Source organism: Acanthochromis polyacanthus, chromosome 24 (assembly GCF_021347895.1).
Source record: "Acanthochromis polyacanthus isolate Apoly-LR-REF ecotype Palm Island chromosome 24, KAUST_Apoly_ChrSc, whole genome shotgun sequence".
Classification (NCBI taxonomy): Eukaryota; Metazoa; Chordata; class Actinopteri; family Pomacentridae; genus Acanthochromis; species Acanthochromis polyacanthus.
In genome coordinates, this window is record NC_067136.1 from 1022556 (window position 1) to 1046349 (window position 23794).

Sequence of the window (23794 nt, forward strand, 5' to 3'; positions counted from 1 at the left end):
AAGAAGATCCCCGGTTCAAATCCCAACCTGGGTCTGGGGTCTTTCTGCATGGAGTTTGCATGTTCTCCCTGTGCATGCGTGGGTTTTCTCCGGGTACTCCGGCTTCCTCCCACAGTCCAAAAATATGCTGAGGTTAATTGGTTACTCTAAATTGTCCGTAGGTGTGAATGTGAGTGTGATTGTGTGTCTGTATATGTAGCCCTGTGACAGACTGGTGACCTGTCCAGGGTGTCCCCTGCCTTCACCAGAGTCAGCTGGGATAGACTCCAGCACCCCCCATGACCCTAGTGAGGATAAAGCGGTGTATAGAGGATGGATGGATGGATGGATGGATGGCATAATTCCTCTCCTTCCAGCATCCAGATTGCTCCACAAGGGGTTTGGCATCCAGAGGATCTTCTTGGGAGTGAAACGGGCCAAGGTGGAAAGGCGACTTCCCGAGAGCCAACAGGTGTTTTAGGGTTGGTAGGTGTTAAAGGCAAGTATCCTTGGTCACCGAATCCAGGTAGCAGACAACCGAGCAGGAGGAACCGGGACACCAACAGCAGGCGGAAGTCAGCATTAAAAAAATAACAAACAGAATTATAAGGCTAGGACTGAATGGCACAGACTACTCGACACACAGAACTAACTGTGGGACGAAGACGGTCCGGCAACAGACAACGACTGGAGCCCACTTTTAAATGACGCCAGAATGGATGGCCTGCTGGCTTCCACCTGCCGCTAATTAATCGTCTACACCTGGTGCTCATTAGGAAGCCCCACACCTGTGGAGAGAGAGAGAGCATGAACGGAGGAGGAGAGAGCACTGCCACAGCCCACAGCTTAAGCTGTGGCCATGACAAATTTAGGAACGGTTGTTTAGCGCTGCATGAGACAGGCTACTTCACAACAGAGACAAATAAATGCACCGTGTGGCAACCAAAACTTATGAACAATACACTTGATTCATTTACGTGTTACCTGGTTGGTGGCTACAGTCAGGGTGGAGATGCCTGTGGGCTGTGCAGCTGCTGCCACACACGTGTCTGCTCCTCATATTCACGTTATGAGATGGGAGAGGGAGAGTTGCGACACAGCACTGGTCGTGTGTGTGTTTAAATCAACTTTGTTTATATAGCACTTTTCATATAGTTAAAAATGCAAAACAAGGTGCTGTACAACATTTAAAAACATTTAAAAAATAAAATTAAAAAAACAAAAGGCTGGTTCAGAAGCCGGCAGTCTGGCGGCACAGCAAATGCGCAGCGGAGAAAGCTCCGGGAGTGAGCTGGGGTCTCAAAAGAGAGAGTTCCAAGAGAGTGGCCGGTCAGGACCGAGCAGACCTGGGCAGAGCGGCTGGCAGGGAGCCAGCAGAGACAATGGACCAGCGGCGGCTGGTCGGGTGAATTGGGCTTTAAATGCTGCTGATGACTGATTGGACAGAGCTGCGCTCTCTCCGCAGCTGTGTCCAATCGACTGGGATCGTCCACTTGCCAGGGGCGCAGTATCGAGGAAAGAGGGACCATGGCATTTCCACTGGTTGTCCTGTGTTGATCTGCAGTTGGTGGGCATCACACCAGTTCACAAACCCATCCACTCCAGATCTGTGGCTGCTTAAGTTGTCACTCGTTTTTAGCAGACTAAGTATCAGTGTCTTCTGACAATTTCATCAAGTACTGGTGCTGCTGGGAGCTGACACAGTCATTAGTGAACAGTGTAAATAAAAATGGTGAGCTGACATCCCCAATGGGCCCCAGTGCTGCTGAGTGCAGTATCAGAGAGAACAGAGTTAATTTTTACCTGTTGTGGCCTGTTAGACAAAAAGGAGTGATACCACTTGAATATAAAGGGGTTCACATCCAGCTGAGTCAGTTTTTTAAGAAGGATGTGTGGTTGAATACAATTAAAAGTAGAGCTAAAATCGATAAAAACTAATCTGGTATATGCAGAGGGACTCTCAAGGTTTTTTAAAACCAGGTGCATTACAGTTAAAATGGCATCATTTGTACTCTTGTTCCTTTTATATGCAAACTGATACTGATCCAGATGTGGCTCCACCTCCATACCAAGCTCCTGAATGAACAGCTTCTCCAGTGATTTCATGACATTGGAGAGCCACTGGCCTAAAATCATTGTTCCCCTGGGGGCATGCTTTCTTAGGTACCAGAATGATGATTGAGCTTTTCCATAGCTCTGGTACTGCATGAGTGTCAATGAAGAGCTGGAAGTGTTGATGCCAAGCAGGAGTGAGTTCCTCTGCAAATGTTTTTCAAAGAAAAGCATTTTTTTTAAAAAAAAAATTCTGGCCCTGCTGCTTTGTTAGTTTGTGATGATTTAAAAACCTGAGTAACTGATTGTGGATCAGTGAAAATTCTGTTCTTGTGCTCATTAAAACTGACCCCCTCTAAAATTTCTCTGCATTGCTCCTGATGATTCATTTCAAAACGTAGATAAAAGTCATTGGAATGACTTATTTCATCTGCTGCCTCTGCGACCTGGTGCCAGATCAGTGGAAGAAAATGGATGGATTTTCTTTTTCTTTTTTCAGTTTAGGCCATACTTTTTTGTACTTCACATTTTAAGTTTTTGCTTAAAATCTGAAGTACAAAAAAGGACTGTGGTGTTTTTTGTATTCACTTTTTGCTCCTTAAATACCTGCTGTTTGCATCTGCATTTTGGTCCTTCATTCATTTATTTATGATTTGTAATTTAAAAATAAAGCTTGAATCTCCTTGTGTCTTAGTGAGAGAGGAAGAACAAACAGAGAGGAAGAGGGCGGGCTTTACATGGAGTCACATTAGAATAAAAACCATCCCTCAGACAGCTCAGTAGCACAATGGAGGAAACGTCTGTACGATGTCTGCTCTGTAAGTAGAGAATCTGTTTGATTTTACTGATGATGGAGGAGGAAACATGAAAGGTCTGCAGAGGAACTTTAACCATTAACAAGGAAAGTGGACACAAAGAAACAGACTGGGATGAACTTAGAGCCATAAAATGTGTCTGCTTTATACTTTTACTGCTTTATACATCCAGTAACTGAAGACCAGTTTCTAATCTCACTTTTTAAAGCAGAATTGTAGAAATTCAATGTTCAGTCAGGTGCTATATTTACTATTAGAAGATTGTTCTGATCTATAGATGACAGCAAAGTAGCACATGGGTCAACTTTAGGAATGTTCCTTTGTAATCAGTCCATGATCAGAGTGATCAGGAGGCTCTGAGGCTTCTCTGTCCACAGTTATGTTGACGACACTCAGCTCTATGTGTCTGCAGACGAGCCCAGACTAAAAATTATGCTTTTACACTTTGTACTGTGGGTGAATTTTTTTGATTGATTCTTTTCCATGTAAATAATGTTGACTGTGATAAGTAATTCTTCTTCATATGCTGCAGATTTCTACTCTTTAATCCTCTGAAGACCAAAACCTGCTGGTGGCTTTCAAACTTCATGTTACCTTTAAAATGAAAACAATGACATCATTTATCAGCAGAACAGAAGAAATGTCAGATTTTTACCTTTGTGACTTAGGTTTGAGCAAACATCTAGAACACACTGTTACATGAGAAAACTTCCCTGAATCTGAGATTAAAATTGTGGCGTTACATTGTAAGGTCTTATTTTTTTAAATTCGCAAAATAATCCATTTACTCCTACCTGATTCTGTAAAAAACAAAACAAAAAAAAACATCTGTTTTTATCAGTTTATAAATAAAGACCCCAGACTACTGTCAGAAAACATCTCTGAGTTCTCTCTCCTCCTTCATGATGTTCTGGTTCCACAGAGCTGCAGGACTTTAGATTAAAAATGAACCACAGTGAAGAAAAATGAGACAGAAGTTAAAACACAAAGAATCTGCTGCATGGAGATCAGACATTATGAACTACAGACCTTAGAATTACCCTGGAATGAAGCTTCCTCACTGATATTTTACATTCTGACTGATTCACTTCAGCTTTATTTACTTTTCTGTACATAATTCTCTTTTATATCAAACTCTGATCAACCTGAGTGTGATTTCTCTTTAGTTCTGCTCTCACTGATGAGCTGCAGAACAAACCAGGTGAAGCTGAACCTGAGTCCCAACAGATCTCAGTTTTTTAAAGAAAAGTCTGTTTCTCTGAGCTGTGAGGATGAAGACAGATCTGCTGGATGGACTCTGAGGAGAAACACCACCAGAAGAACCAGAACTCAGTGTGGAGATGGATGGGGAAGACCATCTGGTTCCAGCTGTAACATCAGTGTGTTACGCCAGTGGGACAGTGGAGTTTACTGGTGTGAGTCCATGGAGGCAGCAGCCAGTCAGAGCATCAACCTCACTGTTTCTGGTAAGATGAGCTGTGCAGTCAGTGCTGATGAAGCTGTGTGTGAATGGATGAAATGCTGTAGTTTGTCTCTGTGTTGAGGTGGATCAGTGATCCTGCAGAGTCCTGTCCTCCCTGTGATGGAGGGAGATCCCCTCACTCTGAGCTGTCAATCAAAGCAGGACTCCCACCTCCCAGCTGCTTTCTATAAAGATGGCTCCCTCATCAGGACTGAGCCCGGAGGTAACATGACCATCCTCCATGTTTCCAGGTCTGATGAAGGCCTCTACAGGTGTAACATCAGCAGTCATGGAGAGTCTCCATCCAGCTGGATCTCTGTCACAGGTGAGGACAGGTGTTTTCTGCACCGACTTCAGCAGGTTTCAACATTTATGTGATCATAAATATTAATTATCTCTTCAGGGAAACCAACCACCACCTCTCCTCCTACATCCACCTCTCCTCCTACATCCACCTCTCCTCCTGGTTCCTCTGCTTCTCCTCCTACATCTATCTCTCCTCTTGTGGTCCTGTCTGTTGCATGTGTTGTGGTTCTGCTGGTTTTACTGGTTTTACTGGTGAGATGTCGTGTTCTCAGGAGACCTAAAGGTGAGACAAACTCAAAACAATGTCATCCATTAAATGTTCATTAAGATTCTTACAGATTAAATTCTGTCTCTTTGGTTGATTTCAGCTGATGGAGGAGAAGCTGGAGGAGATGACATCACATACAGTGACATCAGAGTATTACATCACCAACAGCAGCCAATCAGACGGAGCAGAGGTAGAGTTTTATGTGCTGAGTGTCCAAAGTTCTTCTCACAAGAATTTACAAAGAAAGGTCAAAGAGAAAACAGATTTCTACAATGACAATGAATTAAAAATATAAAACCTAAAATGAACGATGCATCAGTATCCACTGTGCTTCACCACCAGCAGAAGGCAGGATCAGTGTTTCAGCCAATCACAGAGCTGAGGAAGCAGGAAGTAACAGACTGCAAAGCATTCTGGTAGTTGTAGGAATTCCCCCTCAGAGCCTCTTCTTTGTTGTCTCTGCTCACAGATCACCAAGATTTAAACTTATTGCAGCTTTAATCCTCCACATCTTTAACAGAACAGTTTCTACGTCTGATGATTTATTTTCAGTGTGTTCTTGGTGTGCTGGACTGTGTGTTGTGTCTCCTGTGGTGAGTCTGTTAAAGGAAACCAGCAGCTCTGTGGTCGTCAAGGTTCCTGTTTCTGATCAGAACTCTTTGTTCCACTGCAGGCTGCTCTAAAAACTGTTAACTTTCAGTATAATCCAGTTTTTCTGTCAACCAGCACAACATTTTATATTGAACCTATCTCCATATCTGTGTTTAAATTCTCAATCTCAGCTTGATAAAGTTAATCATTTTCTGATTTCCTCACACCTCGGCCTGTTGACACGTTGATGCTTTCATGTTGTGGTTGAACATGTTGATTAAATCTAGCAGCTCTGAGGTCAGTGTTTCCATCCTGTACAGCAGCAGAGGTGTTAAAAAGATAAAAAAAAAAAACTGCTAACATGTGACCTGTACTTCTTTTGTGGTCACTTGTGTCTGCGGTTCTGAACTGATTTTCCATTCCAGCCTCTATGCAGAGGATCATTGTGTGTCTTGGTTCTGTTCTGGTATCAGCTGTAGAACCTGCAGTGATCTGGATCTATCTGACTTTACAGAGAGCGATCCAGCTGCAGTCTACTCGGCAGTGAAAGGAAGAGAAGACGTCACTTATGGACAGATGGTCTTCAAAGACGGTGGAGGCCGATCAAAGAGCAGAGGTACAGCTGCTCTTTGTCTCCATGGTGGTTCAGCTGCAGAACAAGAGTCCAACAGTTGTAGAGACGACCAATAGAGGACACTGGTAGCTTTATTCACAGCTCAGAAACACAGCTGCAGCTGGGTTTTTGTGGTTCTGGGAAAAGTCTGTCATCAATAACCTGAACTTAAATGTAATTAAGTGTTGAAAACCTGGATAATAATTCACAGAAGTGTCCAAAACTGTGATCCTATCATACACAAGTATAAAAACACCTGGATATTAATGCATGAAAATGTCAAAAATCTCAATATTGACAAAAACCTGAACTTAGGTGCACATTTTTTTTCATTCTTTATTTTACCAGGTAAGATCAGTTGAGAACAATTTCTGATTTACAATGATGACCTGGCAAGAGGCCCCAGCAGGAATAAAGATAACAAATTTACAAGTACATATATAAAAACTACACACGTGTTTTAAAGAGAAATTTAAAAAAACCTAAATAAATGTTGAAACATTGGATAATAATTCACAGAAGTGTCCAAAACTATGACACTAACATGCAATAATATAAAAGCACCTGGATATTAATGCATGAAAGTGTCAAAAACCTCAATGTTAACAAAGGAAAGTCTTAAAAACCTGTATATTAACCCTTTACGCTTCAGTGTACCGCCGGCGGTACACCTACTAATTTGCATAGGAATTTCAAGAATGTCCGACGGGTGCAAACGCGATTATACAAACACTATACACCGATGGAAAGCTTAGATTCTCATGAATCCGCCGGTATAAACCACTTTCAGATGTGATTACCACAGCGGGTGAGAAAAACACATTTGTCCGACAAAAACAAATATTCATCCATCCGTTCTCTATACACGGCTTCAACGCACACAGCGCGACTCACATTTCCGGGTTCATTATTATACACAAAAAAAAAGATTCCACAAAAAACGGCCATAATCCAACCTTTTACATCAGATGACACAAGCCAGTAAACTATTTTGTCCAAAACATGTCCTGAAGTCGGTATAAAATCCCCGAATCGGTCATTTTCAAGGAAATGCACCTCGCGATGTGCGTCCAATGTTCCCCGTATTTTTCGTAATTTTTTTATTTAAAAATAGAATATTAGCAATTTTTTGTACTGAAAACGGCTGGAATTGACTGAAGCTTAAAGGGTTAATCAACAAAAGTGCCAAAACCCTGGATATTAACACACAAAGACATAAGATGTCATGGTTCAGGTCTGAACCCAAAGTGCAGACACTCAGCAGACAGAAATGGGTTAAAGTTTTTTTGGCCTTTTTGTGGCTTTATTTGATAGGTTAGTAGAGAGACAGACAGGAAAGTAGGCAGAAGAATGGGGGGAAGACCTGTAGTTAAGGGCTGTGAGCTGGATTTGAATCCAGGCTGCTGAATCGGGGACTATAGCCACTGTTCATGGGTCACCTCCTCAACCAGTAGTTGAGCTATCTGGGCACCCAAAACAAGTTTAAGTTTAACAAAGCTTTTATTTAACAACCAACAAAGAAACAAGCTGAACAGTGACTGGTTCAAATAACCAAGGTCAATACAAAAAACAAGGAATTCACTCTACAAACCAAAACCTAGACTTTAACTTGGAACAAAGCGGGACTAAAAATACCAAACGCTAGCTTAACTAAGAATCAGTAAAAGGCCAAACTTACAAAACTCATAACAAGCAGGGCGAAGGGGTCAGGCAGGCCTGGGGGGTCAGTGTCCAGGGAAATGGTGTGCCAGTGTGGGCAAGAGGGTCCACTGTGGGTGGAGAGGCAGAGGACTGGGGCAAAGAACAAGCAGCAGCCCCACATTCAGGCAGAGGCCGTGAATTTGACCAGAGAACCGGGGACAGCAGGCAGGTAGTGGGCAGAGCAGACCGATGGGAGATGACTGAGGCTGCTGACGTCATGAGCTGGCGAGGAGTGGAGAGACGAGCCAGACTTCATTGGATCAAAGATCAGATGCAGGAGTCTCCACAGCTGCTTCCAATGAGTCCTGATCACCAACAGCCAGGAACTCAGTAAGAGGAGGGAGAGAGAGGAAGAGAAGAAGACAGAAAGCGGGGGCCAGGCAAGAACCCTAACAGTACCCTTCCTCCTCTATGTGCTCCTCCTGGTTCACAGCTAGGCCGGTCAGGTTGCTGGTGGAGAGTCCCTGATGAGGAGGGGGAGTCTAGGGGCAGGTGGAGGTCAGACTGGTCGGGGAACCGGAACCGTCTGGTGGACGGCCAAGAGGCTGGTCAGGAAGGCAGGGCCAAGGGTTGTAGTCCCCTAAAGGCCAGGCTGTGGTCCACAGCGGTGGAGGCGGAACCCCTCTGGAGGCCGGACTGGGAACCAGTGAAGGCCAGGATGTAGATCAGATACAGGTGTTGGTTGGCAAGACCTCAGCGGAGCAGTGAGGTCAGTGGGAAAGGAGAGGCCAGGCAGAGATCCTGACAAAATAATCTGGATGTTTCTGAAGAAATGTGTGAAAAACCTGGATATTGATGTCCAGAAGTACCTAAAGGAATCTGTGGGTTTTTCTTTTCCTGACAGTCATCTGGCAGGCAGAGCTTGACTCTACTGATTTATTCACAGATGTTTGTGTTTAATTTTACTGTTTTTGTGGTTTTGTTGAACAGACAATCTAGATATCAGCACCTTTGCATAAAAATGTGATTCTAAGACGATGTAAAAGAGCAGAAGGACCGATTCTCAAACTGGTCTGAACACAGAAAGAGTAAAAACTCATCTGATACCAGACAGACCAACAGAGAGTCTCAGAATAAACCCACAATCATCAGCCAAAGCAGACCACACTGTAGCTAGAAAACAGAACAGTTTGACACCACACCTCACTGGAACCAACAGAAGGAAGCTGCTGCTGTGGTTTTATCTGCTGAGCTGAATTATTCTGAGAATTCAACAGCTTTGTGGTCGTCTTCTTTACTGTTTCACACGAATAATGTCCAGTTATATTTGGGTTGTTAGTCATTAACAGCAGAAGAAGAAGGGAAACAACATTTCTAAAGCTCCTAATGAGTCTTATCATAAAGCTACATGGAAAATAATTAGTTTAACACTGTAAAGTAACCGTGCTGGTGTCAGTGAACTGATTTATTTTCTGTGTTTTATTGTGCAGACAGAGATCCAGCTGCAGTTTACTCAGCAGTGAGAACAGAAGAAACCAGCTATGGACAAATAGTCATCAGACCAAACAGGAGCAGAGGTATAGCTGCTCTTTATTCTCTACTTTGGAAAGAAAGAAGAGAAATGTTTCCTGAAATGTTGAAGTGTTCCTCCCCTTAAGCCGCACGGGCCCGTATTCGGACCCAAAATGGCCGGCTGAAGTTTAACGGCAAAAGCATTTTTAGCTGCAAACGCGATGATAGAAACACTATACATCCATGGAAAGCTTAGTCTCATGAATACAAACCACTTTCAGATGTGATTACCACAGCCGGTAATATAAACACATTTGTCCAACAAACAACAAAAGTTTAAAGGGACACATAAAGGGCATAACTTACCTTTGGACAGTCTGTTACCGGTCAACGATAAAATAATCCACAAAAACCGGCCATAATCCAAGAGTAGTCATCCAGACAATACTAGCAAGTATCATATTTTGTCCAAAACATGTCTAGAAATAAGTAAATAATCCACAAATAGCTCAGCTCCGTGCGCGTCCACGTGGCGCATGGTGGCGCTGCGCGTTCCATAAGTCACTGCATTTTTGTCCATATTTTTATGAAGCATTCACATATCCACGGGGTCTCGGACTGAAAATGGTGACTGAAGCCTAAGCTTTCGATCCCAACCGCATTTCAACCAATCAAGTGACTCATTGCTGCCTCCGAAGCCGGAACAGCCAGCCGTTGCTGAGACCGATGGATCTGGACGTTCCTTATATCATCAGTAAATTCTGAGCAAATCACGTCGGAGGAAACGTTTGACTGACAGGGCATGTAGCCAATGAGCTTGCTGAATAGCCGAGAGGCCTCTTTTAGCGGCCCTGTGTGACTTTTCACACCTCCGGCTCTCCTGCTGCAGCTGCTTTTCTCTGTCTCCGTCTGAGCCTCTGATTCAGATCAAGATCCACACTGAAGCTTATCTGAAGTGATTTTTTGAGTTCTTTATGAGTTTTTGGAGTGAAAATAATGTGAAAAAGGGCTAATAAACGACCATATGCCATTTTTGCAAAGGGTGTATATAGGGTGTCCAAAATTGACATAATTGGGCATATTAGTACAAAAACATGTGTAAAACACTCATTTCTTGTAGCATTGCTCTGAAATTTTGACCTGAACTATGTAAGACCCCAGGCTGTTGCCTTTTTGTCTTTCAAGCTCTTACAGTGCTGCCACACTAATTTTCAGGTGTTTTATTAGGGAAAAATTTAGGCGAGAATAAAAATAATCCTAATTCAGTGTGTTCCAACATAAATAACTCTGTGCCAGTAGCACCTAGAGTAATTCTGACTGCACTGGGTGACAATGCAGGTTGTCAGCTTTCAAAAGAGACCCCAACCATGCCTGTACTCCAAACAGTTCAAGAACAGCATTCAATTTACTTTCTGTACATCTTCAGTAGAAATTTCAGGCGAAAATTGACTGCAGCTTATAGTCATCAGGGAGAGAAACCACAGGGATGTCCACGAGTACTCAGACCTTTTAGTGACCTTCAAGAATCAATACCACACTTCAAAAATATTCTGTCACTGGTTCATCATTTAAAATAATACTCAGAAAAGTACAGGAGTATAATCTGCAGTATCTGATTATTAATCCCGATGCATCAAATGTTCAGCAGTGTTTTACTATCTGAGCTGTTTAAACTGATCAGCCACAACATTAAAACCAGCTATAGAACATCATGCTGCAGGTCTGAGTTTATTCAGACTCAGTTCCTAAACAAAATGCATCTGAAACTAATGGGGACACTAAAAGTCATCTTCAACCACCACAGACTGATTATCACCAGTTAATATACAGCTGCTTTTACCTGGATATGGTTCAAAAAGAATCAATAACTCTGATACTGATACACTCAAGAATAAAAAAACTGGACATTAATGAACAAAGCAGAGCAACAATCTGGACATAAATGCAAAAATGGTCAATAATAGGGATTTTAATTCATAAAAAATATCAATAACCTTGGATATAAATTCACCTATCCTCCAGAAAGATACTGAGCTCTGACATGCCAATTAATAAAGTTTTTATTTGGTGTGATTATTTTGCTGCATATTAACATGATTGTGTTGTTTTTGTGCAGAGCTGCTTGTTCTCATTCTGTTTTCTCTCTTTGTGTTCAGAGTTTCCACTGGAGCCTCAGGTCATCTACTCATCACTGAAGTAGTCCACCAGTCAAACCAGTGAGCTGCTGGCCTCTAACTGGTCCACACAGCCAGTCACAACACAGTACATTCACTTTTATGGAGATTTTTAAATGTTCTCACTCAAGTAGATTCATACAAAAGAGTGAAGAAGCTGCAGAAACTGAAAAACTAAAACCAGAACATCTTAAATGTCTCCTGTTGAACAGAATGTAATGGTAACTAGTCGTTCTGTGTTCTGTTATTAATGTCTTATTTACACACGTGGACAAAATTGTTGGTACCCCTCAGTTAAAGAAGGAAAAACCCACAATTCTCACTGAAATCACTTGAAACTCACAAAAGTAACAATAAATAAAAATTTATTGAAAATTAAATAATCAAAATCAGCCATCACTTTTGAATTGTTGATTAACATAATTATTTAAAAAAACAAACTAATGAAACAGGCCTGGACAAAAATGATGGTACCTCTATAAAAGATCGAAAACTATTTGACCAGAGTGACATGATTAACTCAGGTGTGTCATTTAATTGACATCACAGGTGTTTCCAAACTCATAATCAGTCAGTCTGCCTATTTAAAGGGAGACAAGTAGTCACCCTGCTGTTTGGTGAAAAGGTGTGTACCACACTGAACATGGACAACAGAAAGCGAAGGAGAGAATTGTCCCAGGACATCCGAAAAAAATGATAGACAAACATCTTAAAGGTAAAGGCTATAAGACCATCTCTAAACAGCTTGAAGTTCCTGTGACAACAGTGGCTCATATTATTCAGAAGTTCAAGACCCACGGGACAGTAGCCAACCTCCCTGGACGTGGCCGCAAGAGGAAAATTGATGACAAATTGAAGAGACGGATCGTTGGAATTGTATCCAAAGAGCCCAGAGCAACCTCCAAAGAAATTAAAGGTGAACTCCAAGGCCAAGGTACATCAGTGTCAGATCGCACCATTCGTCGTTGTTTGAGCCAAAGTGGACTTCATGGGAGACGACCAAGGAGGACACCACTGCTGAAAAAAACTCATAAAAAAGCCAGACTGGAATTTGCAAAAATGCATGTTGACAAGCCACAAAGCTTCTGGGAGAATGTCCTTTGGACAGATGAGACCAAACTGGAGCTTTTTGGTAAGGCACATCAACTCTATGTTCATAGACTCAAAAACCAAGCATACGAAGAAAAGAACACTGTCCCTACGGTGAAACATGGAGGAGGCTCAGTAATGTTTTGGGGCTGCTTTGCTGCATCTGGCACAGGGTGTCTTGAAAGTGTGCAAGGTACGATGAAATCTGAAGACTATCAAGGCATTCTGGAGAGAAATGTGCTGCCTAGTGTCAGAAAGCTTGGTCTCAGTCGCAGGTCATGGGTCTTCCAACAGGACAACGATCCAAAACACACAGCCAAAAACACCCAAGAATGGCTGAGAGAAAAGCGTTGGACTATTCTAAAGTGGCCTTCTATGAGCCCAGATCTGAATCCCATTGAACATATGTGGAAGGAGCTGAAACATGCCATTTGGAGAAGACACCCATCAAACCTGAGACAACTGGAGCTGTTTGCTCATGAGGAGTGGGCCAAAATACCTGTTGACGGCTGCAGAACGCTCATTGACAAATACAGAAATCGTTTAATTGCAGTGATTGCCTCAAAAGGTTGTGCAACAAAATATTAAGTTATGGGTACCATCATTTTTGTCCAGCCCTATTTCATTAGTTTGTTTTTTTTTAATAATTATGTTAACCAACAATTCAAAAGTGATGGCTGATTTTGATTATTTAATTTTCAATAAATTTTTATTTATTGTTACTTTTGTGAGTTTCAAGTGATTTCAGTGAGAATTGTGGGTTTTTCCTTCTTTAACTGAGGGGTACCAACAATTTTGTCCACGTGTGTATGCAGCAGCGATCAGATTTCTCTGCAGGATCAATAGTTTGCTTGCTGTTCTTCTCATGTGGTTCTGTGGGTTTCAGAGATGTTGGATGGAAAATTTGACTGGTTCTGGTTGGTTGTGGCTAACCGATGTGTGTGTCTGTTCAGTGCAGATAGCAAAGAACAAACCTACAGAAACCACAACCACGCAGACTATAAACAGCATCCTCTGCTACTGAAAACTCTGTACAGAAGTGTGCCCCCCCAGTACAGAAAATGTGTTTAAACAGTTTGTTTAGTTGATGATACATCTCCTTATTTAGTTCAGAAGCTGTTCAAACTGAGAATGTTTCTGTCAAGAGAAGCCGTAAATGAGCTTCTTATCATGTATAAAATATCCAGGATAGAATAAAACGACTCTGTGCAGTTTGATGTTTGTGGTTTTGCTGTGAAGTCTGTTGAGCTCATTATCAGGACGTCTGCTTCAGTCAGCCTGAGAACATTCAGAGACATCAGCATCTCATCTTTTACACATTTATTCCAGTTCATTTACTGTGATCCTCACAGACAAGTAGAAAAGAGCATCGTCTGCGTAGAATGAAACAGTGAGTTAAAAAAATCGGACAAAAGACCCATTTCCATGCATCTTGGCTCATTATGCAGAATCATATCTGATAATATAACCGTGGTGTGTTTGTAATTCTTCTTTAGAAACATCTCCTACCAATCAGTGGAAGTATTTGGTAAAGATACACCGATCAGCCACAACATTTTGACCACTGACATTTTAATCCCATTCATATCACGTCTTTTTCTTTTTTGTTTTACTTCTTGCATCCATTAGATTCACAAAGAAGTAACACATTAGGGCAACTGTGTCGGAGTTCTTCTTCAAGTAGATCAGAAAACTGGTCATTGGTTTATAGTTTATTGATTAGTAGTATTTCAAAGACCAGTTTTCTCTGTGAGTATTGGTGTTTGGTGAACTGTTCAGCCTTCCTCAGACTAGAGAGGTGAATATCCAACTGAGGGGCTTCAGCTCTTCCACTTGCAGTCTTTTGTTATTTTATTTTTTCTGGGATTAATCCTGGGTGGGGGTAACAGCAGGGGTCCGTTTCTAAACAGCCTTAAGGGTGGGACTGGTTCATAGTAAGTCTTCTACAGTCCAGTCAACTAAAAGTGTCTGATGACTGTTTTAAATCATTCATTTTCTAAGGTTTTGCCTCTCTTATAGTACAGGTTGAGGACCCTGTAATAATGTTATGTGACTCTGTCTGTTTACAGTCATTCATCCTCTCTGGAGTTTTGCTGTTCAGTGCTGAGTCTTCCTGTAATGTAAATGTGGTGGTGAGAGGAACTGAAATGGGTTTTGAGCTGCTCCTCTTCACCAGACCTTCAGATCCAGTGTTCCTATTGATGGTGTTGATCTGATCATGGAAAAGGACGTTGTTGGTGTTAAAGTCTCTCCTGTTGTTGAGGTTGTTGATGTTCTGATTTCTGAGTCTGTACAGGACCAGTTGGCTCATAGTGACCTGGACGTATTCACAGTGAGTGTTCTGACCAGAGTTTAGGCAGAACCAGGACATTGACTTGTGTGACTCACTGCTTGCTTCTGTTCTGTCTGAGGACAGGCTGCCCCCTGTTGGTCAAATAGTGAACTGCCCTCCAAAAGAGGTTCCAGAACCAGTTCCAGACTTGACAGGGTCTCCTTAGAGAAGTGATCCATCAGTGGCTAAGTATTCCATTTCAGCTGGTGAAGCCACTAGTGAGTGTAATAAAAAGTCATTCTTCTCTGATAATGGTATGTTAATGGATAAGTGGGTCTCACAGTTAGACAATGCAGCATCTATTCAGGTGAGGACTGGGATACAGTGGATCAGAGTTATCTGACTTTGGAACTGGAGATCGGTGGTTCACATCCTGGTCAGGGTCCAGTTGTCCAGTAGGGACCCTTCAGCAAGGTCCTCCCTCTTGTTGTATCTACTCTCAGATGTACGTCTCTTTGGATAAAAGCTTCTGCTAAATGAACAGTAAATTGTAATGTGCTACAGTTGGACAGTTGTCATGAACATCTGTGGTCTGGTTATCAAGGTGTTTCCAAACATAACGCTGAATCCTTCAACATTACTTCTGATCAAGCATGAAGGCTGATGTACTTTGTCAGAATTTCAGCACTTGTCAGGTTGTGGTAAAACCAGATCAGGTGATGCCCCTCTGAGCCTTTGTTCCTGCTGCTGGTGAGGAATTTCTATTGTAGACTGAGTTGCTCAGTTACCCAGAACAAAGTCTGCTAACCACATTATGTTCACTGTAATTTATGTTTCCACCTGTTTTTCCTGAGTTCATCCCTTTATGAAAGATTACTGCACCTGTTATTACAAAAGCACTGACCAAGTTCTTCACCACCTTTGGTCTGCCAAACGGACTCAGGAACCAATTTCTTGTTCCAAACATTTCAGCAGACTTTTGGCCACTAGGTGTCTCACAGTCAGAATCCAGAGTTTATCAGCCAGAGTCACAAGAAGCAGCCAAACGCTGGCATCAAACCTTAACGTCTATGTGAAGGAAATACTGTTGTCACACAGGGAAAGACTGGGAGGAAGGTTTGCCTTTAGTCCTTCTTGTCATCCCAACAGGATTCTCTCGGGTTCATTCCAGCTGAACTAGTGTTAACTGTGAATAAATAAATCTTTGTTTTCCATTTCTTTCTCCTTTTACCTGATTTAAATGTGAGGGTTTTACAAAGAAGTATAAACATGTTGAGCAGAAACAAACCAGGATGAAAGACAACACTGAACTTCTGTTATTGTAATGTAATAGAACCAAACAAACAGCGGTCAGCGGCGCCATCTGCTGGTGTTTTAACGCTATTACACCACATTCTGACTGCAGTCCTTCAGTCACATGATCAAACCGTGTTGTTGATGTTCAGTTGATGTTTGGATCAGAAATCACCTTCATTGGTCTGATTCTATGCTTTTGGTCATTTAACTGGTAAAAGTCATGAAATAAATCTGTTCCTGATGTAAATAAACAAGATCATTTTCATGGTTTATTGTCTTTTGTAATGTTTTTGTTTTCTGAAGTTTCACTGACTTTTCTGAATGCTTTGTGTCATTTTAATGTTGGATTGTGTTTTACTGTCTTTTCTAATGTTTCATTGAGTTTGAAAGTTTTATTTTCTCTTTAAAATGTTCATTAAACAACTGATGAATCCTGATCAAATTAGATCTCAGCTCTTATTCACATCAGTTTGGATTTTAAGGGGCCACTATTCCATTTAGGAGGATGCAGATAATGTTCTTCTTGTGAATGGTTCTGATTGACTCCAGCTGCTGACTTCTCTGAGCCAATTTAAACAGAAATATGGAAGACTAACTCATCTGCTCACATCCATGTGGTGTTTATACAGTTTCAGAGCAGACGTCTCCCTCTGCTGGACACATAAAGCTCCTGCAGGCTCCAACATAAATGCTTCCAGTGAACCATCAGACTATTGAACTGTGATTAAACTGGTAAATGGACACGTTCATTGACAAAATCATGGACTGTGGAAACCGGAGTAAACTTTCCACAGAAGCGGATGCCTGATTTTTTAGATTCTGTTTTCATTTGTGAATAATGTGAGAAAATAAACTGACATGAAATAAAATACAGGTTGATAATTATGATGTGGTCATCTTGGTTAAAGTCAAATGATGTTTAAACAAACATACGTATGTTTTCTAACTTATGAGCCACAATGGACATTTTATATAAGTTCTTGGTCTTTTCTTGTTTATTTGTGCACATTTCAACAACAGGGAAAATCCAAGTGTTTTATGTGAGACAAAATGCACTGTGGTGAGTTTATGATCATATTTATATTAGTATTTTTTAGTACAGTCATATTTTTACAGTTTATTGGAGCGAAAGATTGTCTGAGCAGTTTAAACAGACAGGTAGACAGTTTTATGTAGAAATAATGATATACAGTCAAGCCTGAAATTATTCATACCCTTAGCAAATTTTGACTTAAAGTTATTTTTATTCAACAAGAAAAGCTTTTTTTTTCTTGGAAATGACACAGTCGTCTCCCAAAAGATAATAAGACAATATACTAGAGCTATCATTGTGGAAAAAAATTTCTCAGCTTTTATTTTATTTACATTTAAACAAAAAGTGGCATGTCCAAAATTATTCATATAAACAGACCCACATGAGAGAGAAACCTTACAGCTGTGTGATGACTGGGAAGAGAAAGAATGAATCACTGACACGCAAAACAACCACACAGAGACACAACATTAATTCAAAAACACAAAAATCAGAATCACAAAATAACCACAGAGAAACAAAGCAACCATTAATTTATGACTACAAAGAGAAGAAAAGTGGACACTGACCAAAAAATTGCAGGAGCAACACACAACATAATCCCAATAATCCCTGATGGTGACATATATGAATGTGAAGTATGTTGGTATTTTTTTCTTCGCCAATTGTGAAGTTTGACACAGCCGGTTCGGCGGTTCGGGTGCGGCGGGACCGACGTGACGGCAAAAACAAAGCACGCAAACACCTACGGTACCGTCACACGCGCGTAGTAGTACCGTTACATGCACAGATAAGAGTTCAAAGTACTGCACTGTTAAGCTGTAGTATAAATATACACACAAACTGTTAAAATGGAATTAAAATTACACATAAATTACATATGTACTCTGGATATACTGACGTGCATGTCCTGTTTGTACATACAGAGTACATGTACTCTGTGTGCAGTAATGTACATGTACTCTGTGTGCAGTAATGTACATGTACTCTGTATGTGTGCAGTAATGTACATGTACTCTGTATGTGTGCAGTAATGTACATGTACTCTCTCTGTGTGTGCAGTAATGTACATGTACTCTCTCTGTGTGTGCAGTAATGTACATGTACTCTCTGTGTAGTAATAGAATAGAATAGAATGCATTTTATTGTTCACTATACACAAGTACAATGAGATTTAGAGCATCTCCGTCAGTGCAAGATACATGTAATAAAAATCACAAAAAAGGATAAGTTAAAACAGTTAAAAAGGATAAAAAGTGCATGGTCAGTGTGATATTGCACATTAGAATAGTCCGTATTGCACAGTAGACGGTTATGAGGTAGTCTTGGGGGGGGGGGGGGGGGGGGGTTGGGATGTCAGTGCATGTTTGAGTTCAGAGTGGTGATGGCTTTTGGAAAGAAACTGTTTTTGAGTCTGTTTGTTTTGGTTCTGATGCACCTGTAGCGCCTTCCTGAGGGCAACAGGACAAACAGGTCGGAACCAGGGTGGAAGTTGTCCTTGATGATGTTTCCTGCCCTTTTAAGGCAGCGGGAGGTGTAAATGTCCATCAGGGAGGGGAGGGGGCAGCCGATGATTTTCTGTGCTGTCTTAACAACCCTCTGAAGCCCCTTCCTGTCTGCCATGGTGCAGCTGCCGTACCACACTGTGATGCAATAAGTCAGCAGGCTCTCAATGGACGAGCGATAGAAGGTCGTCAGCAGGGTGGGGTCCAAGTTGTGTTTCTTGAGAGCCCTCAGGAGGTGGAGTCGCTGCTGCGCCTTCTTAATGATCGCCGTGGTGTTGTCCATCCAGGAGATGTCGGAGGAGATGAGGACGCCCAGGAACCGGAAGCTGTGGACCCTCTCCACACACTCACCGTTAATGTAGAGGGGAGCTAGGTCGGTGCCGAGCTTCCTGAAGTTGACAATGATCTCCTTTGTTTTCTTGGTGTTCAGAGCCAGGTTGTTTTCTGAACACCAAGCTGCCAACTTCAGGACCTCCCCTCTGTAGGCTGTCTCGTCTTCTCCTGAGATGAGTCCGACAACTGTTGTGTCGTCAGCAAACTTCACGATGAGGTTGCTGTTGTGGGCCGGACGACAGTCATGGGTGTAGAGGCAGTACAGGAGGGGGCTCAGCACACAGCCTTGTGGGGAGCCGGTGCTCAGTGTCCGCGTGGAGGACAGGTGGGGGCCGAGTCTCACAGCCTGGGGCCGGTTGGTGAGGAAGTCCTTTATCCAGGCACATGTGAGAGGGGGGAGGCCGAGAGTGACCAGTTTGGTGATGAGAATGTCCGGAATGATTGTATTGAAGGCAGAGCTGAAATCCACGAAGAGCATTCGGACATAGCTCTGCCGTTGCTCCAGATGTGACAGCGCGGAGTGGAGAGCTACAGCGATGGCATCCTCAGTGGATCTGTTTGCACGATATGCAAACTGGTAGGTGTCGAAGTCTGGGGGGAGATGGTCCTTGATGTGCTGGAGGACCAGTCTCTCGAAGCACTTCATGATTATCGGAGTGAGGGCCACAGGACGATAATGTACATGTTCTCTGATTTATTTCCATAACTCTACTAACAGACTGTTTCCCTCCAGGAGGCTGTGCAGCATCAGAACCAGAACCTCTAGACTCCATCTGCCTCTCAGTGAACATACTCTTCTATTAGAACTCTGATTCCTTGTCAGGAATTTAACTTTTACATTTATACAGCCTCACTGATGTCCTCATCTTCTCCTCAGGTATAATACTTATTAACTTTCACTCCAACTAATACTACTACCAGTACTATTCATATTATTACCAGTACTACTAAAACTACTTTCAATGTACCACTCCTCCCTCAGTAACCCACTTTACACAGATGCTATAAATGCTGCTGTTTATGGGTGTTTATGTTGCTGTTATTTTTATTGTTCCAGTTTATTTCTTTACTCCTCTACTTTACTTTTAGTTCTTAGTTTATTTCCCTGATTACTGCACACAGGGCTGAGACTCAGAGTTACATTTCTCATTTATGTGTAAAAACTGGGCCAGTAAAGTTGATTCTGATTCTGAACTGAGTGATTTCTTTTATCTACTGTTTTATTTCATGCTGTGTTTTTGATTTATTCTTGCTGGAACCAGAACTAGGACCTGTCCAACATGTTGTGCACTGACCTTCAGACCTCATGTTCCAGCTGATAGATCCTGATGATCAGGTTGACCTTTGTGTTAATGTGTTTTACTGAGCTGCTGAAGACGCAGGATTTTCTTTTATTCATGATCATGTCAGACAGAAGAACCAAACAACAAACTGTCATAAATCAGAATCTGTCTTCAGCCTCCAATGTCTGAACTGAAAGGCCAACAGGCTTGTTTTAATGCAGAAGGTTCCAGCAGCTTCATGGAGATCTTTATACTGGGCCACAACAAGAAGGAATGCAGTGGTATGAAAAATAATGTAACTACTGGATGCCTCAGTGATTTCTGGATGTTCTGATGGTTCTGATGGACCCAGCAGAACATCAGGTTCAAATGTTTCCTAATGAATACACACATTCCCAGTAATAATAATAAAAGACAGCATTTTTTTGACACCAGTAGGTTAATTAAAGCAGAAGAAAGCAGATATATTGATCAGTGATCAGGTTTTTAGCTGCACATGAACTGATCCTGATCAGAAAGTCTATAATTATTAATATTAATAATAATATTCATGTCATGTGGAGCATTAACATGTAATCAGACGCTGAATAAAAGTATTTAACAGCTTTAATTTATCTGGTTTTAACAAGACAGTGTATATGTATATTATTATACGTTGGTACATTAATAAAACTGCAATTAATATTAGTTTATTAACTCCAGAGCGATTGTTAACATTATTTTACATCTTTACACATTTAATTCACCACAGTGGGTTAAAAACACACAACAGGAAAGTTAGTCTGACTGTTGTCTGTCATAAACTTCAATTCTGTGCAGTTATTTCCTTAAAAAGAGAGAAATAAATGAGTTTAAACACATAAAGTAGCGTCAGCAGGCTGATTTGAACTGCCGCGGTGGTGTTAGGGAAGTCCCAAGTCATGTGACCTAGTTGGAACAACCGGGATATCCTATTGGTTGCCAAAAACTCGACAGTCGAGATTGGAACAAGCGAGCGACACAATTGGCCGAGCGTTCGCAGCACTCGGAACAAACGGGAAGCGATGCGAACGGCACCAAGACAGAGGAGAGGAGGCCTGGAGGTCCGGGGGGGAAACTGGAACAATTGGAACAGAGAAGAATGGGAATCGATAGGCGCAAAGACCATATTCAGTATTTTGGGTTCTTAAACAGACAGGACATGCTACAAGATGGCAACTTGAGGTTTGTTAAACTAATGGACATTTCTCACCATTTTCAAATGTCAACGATCAACTAAATGATGATTCATCAATAAGACAAACAATCTTCAGTTACCTGTTGTCTTGCAGGTAGAAGATCAGTTTCTAACCACTGTGGAGACTTTATGCAGCAAAACCTTTTCCATCAAAAATGCAGCTAGTCTGTGTAATTGGTTTAAAGTTAAAGTACCAATAAAAAGTATTCACCCTCCCCAGATTTTGCCCCTTTTATTAGTTTTTGAACATTAAATCATGATCAATTAAATTTTTCTGACAAGAATTTCCAATAAAAAAAAGACTGTCCTGTTAAAATAACAAGTGATATCTACAAAACAATGTCAATTAAGGACAAAGTATAGTTCAAATTGCTGAAATATTCATTTCCCAGCCTTAGCCTGAGATCTTTCTGCATGGAGTTTGCATGTTCTCCCTGTGCATATGTTCATTTTCTCAAGGTACTCCGCCTTCCATCTTTAGTTCAAAACATGCTGAGGTTCATTAGTGATTCTAAATGGTCCATAGGTGTGTATGTGAGTGTGATTGTGTGTCTCTGTCCCTGTAACAGACAGCTACCTGCCCAGGTTAACCTGACCTTCACCCTAAATCAGCTGGTAGAGACTCCAAACCCCCTCAACCCTAATGGAGATTTAGTGATGTATAGATAATAGATGGATAGGACTGATTCCATCTCAGCTGTTCTGAGTAAATGTTTACAGGAGGGGCTGTAGTTTGAATGTACCTCTAAGTGTCTCTCTCCCTTTCTTCTATATCTTTCTAAGGGATCTATAACTGTGTCCTCTTATACTGAGGGTCATGTGTGGATGTCTAATAACAGGTCCCCAGATGGTAGGCCGTGTGTGTGTTTGTGTGCGTCAAACTCAACAACCACTCAAATTAAATCAATTCACTGAATCGTACACAGAAAAGGTAGTTAACAAGCAACCTATCTTGAAGAGACCAAAAGTCAACACAGAGCACAATGTTAGAGGTAATTAACTGTGCTCCACCATCCAGTTAAATATCAGCTAAACTTCCTCAGTAGAAGTTTAGAAGAAACCAGAGAAATGAGACAAAAACATTTCTGTCATTAAAGATGCAATTTTGTGGGAAAAAACACAAATTATTCTCTGAGACTATGAACTCAAAATTGTGAGAAATATTGAACAAAAAATAGGATTCATCTTATCATTTCCAATTTTATTTCAGAGATATTCCACTGTTTTATGCTTAAAATTTCAACATTAATCTCTTTAAAAAGTTAGAGCTCATTGTCTAACATAGGAAACCATTTGGTTTTTAGTTAACTCACTGTTCAAGATTCCAATTAGCAAAGAGAGATTTTTTTTGATTGTGTGGAATGAGCTAATTTGCCAGCAACAGTAACTGACAATTTAAACTTGCTGCCATCACCAGGAATCCAACACCAAGAAATTAGTGAGAATGTGGAGTTCAACTTTTCAGAGTGATTCACAGATCTGACTGTCACACTGGAGACCACCAGCTCTCTTTAAATTCATCTCAACTCAGAAATTGATGCCACAGTTGGGAAATTTTTAGAAATACTTCATAGTAATACTGTGTTGGAAATAACAAGGACAAGAAGAAGTATGCCACAAAAAGTGTATAAAGCACACAATGTGCTGACTGGAAGTATGAGCTGTGAAGGATATTAATACAAACAAGGAGAATCCATTTGGAGAATACCAACAGTATATTCAGATGTTTCTGTTCCCTGTTAATTGTTATAAACTTTGCACAAAATAAACAAAAATAGCTAAAAAATTCTCTAATATTGTTCAAGAAGCTCACCTTTTCAGCAGAGTTTGTCTGTCCGAAAGTCTTTCTACCGAGTCTCTGAACTCACTGAGTGCTTTTCACTGGGATTTGGTTCATATATATAAACATTAATATGTGCATGTTCAGAGCAGGTGTGAGCAGGACGATGAAGGTGTTTTGTATGAGAACCTGAGGCAGATTTTCTGATTGTTTCATGATAAATTACAACAGACAAATCTGCTAATGAGGCTCCTCTGACATGATGTGTTTTCTCTGCATGATTTTATGATGAATGTACTCATGGATGAACATCAGAGATCACACAACCAAAACACAAACATTTACCTTTATTATGATGTTTGATTACATTAAAATTAAAACACATCACACCAGCAGATCAATACATTACACAGACACACCAGCTGATTTGAATACAGTATTTAAATCACCAGTTTGCTGTTTTTATGGGTTTTTTTGGTACCATTTTGAGGACCAGCATACACCGTTGTAGTGAGGACAGACCTGCACTATGAGGACATTTTTGCAGGGCCTCAGAAATTTAATGATCTTGATG

General features: G+C 41.2%; 1 protein-coding gene across 1 annotated transcript in view; it reads left to right on the top strand.

The window, feature by feature from the left end:
- The window catches only part of LOC127532605 (high affinity immunoglobulin gamma Fc receptor I-like), an 89429-nt gene extending 77855 nt beyond the window's left edge, over positions 1 to 11574 (top strand). The window contains exons 3-7 of the mRNA XM_051944575.1: positions 4013 to 4312; positions 4391 to 4633; positions 5988 to 6089; positions 9218 to 9304; positions 11396 to 11574. Coding sequence (XP_051800535.1) covers positions 4013 to 4312; positions 4391 to 4633; positions 5988 to 6089; positions 9218 to 9304; positions 11396 to 11439 — 776 coding nt within the window. The 3' untranslated portion in view covers positions 11440 to 11574. The remainder of the gene's footprint in view (positions 1 to 4012; positions 4313 to 4390; positions 4634 to 5987; positions 6090 to 9217; positions 9305 to 11395) is intronic.
- The last annotated feature ends 12220 nt before the right edge of the window (positions 11575 to 23794 follow it).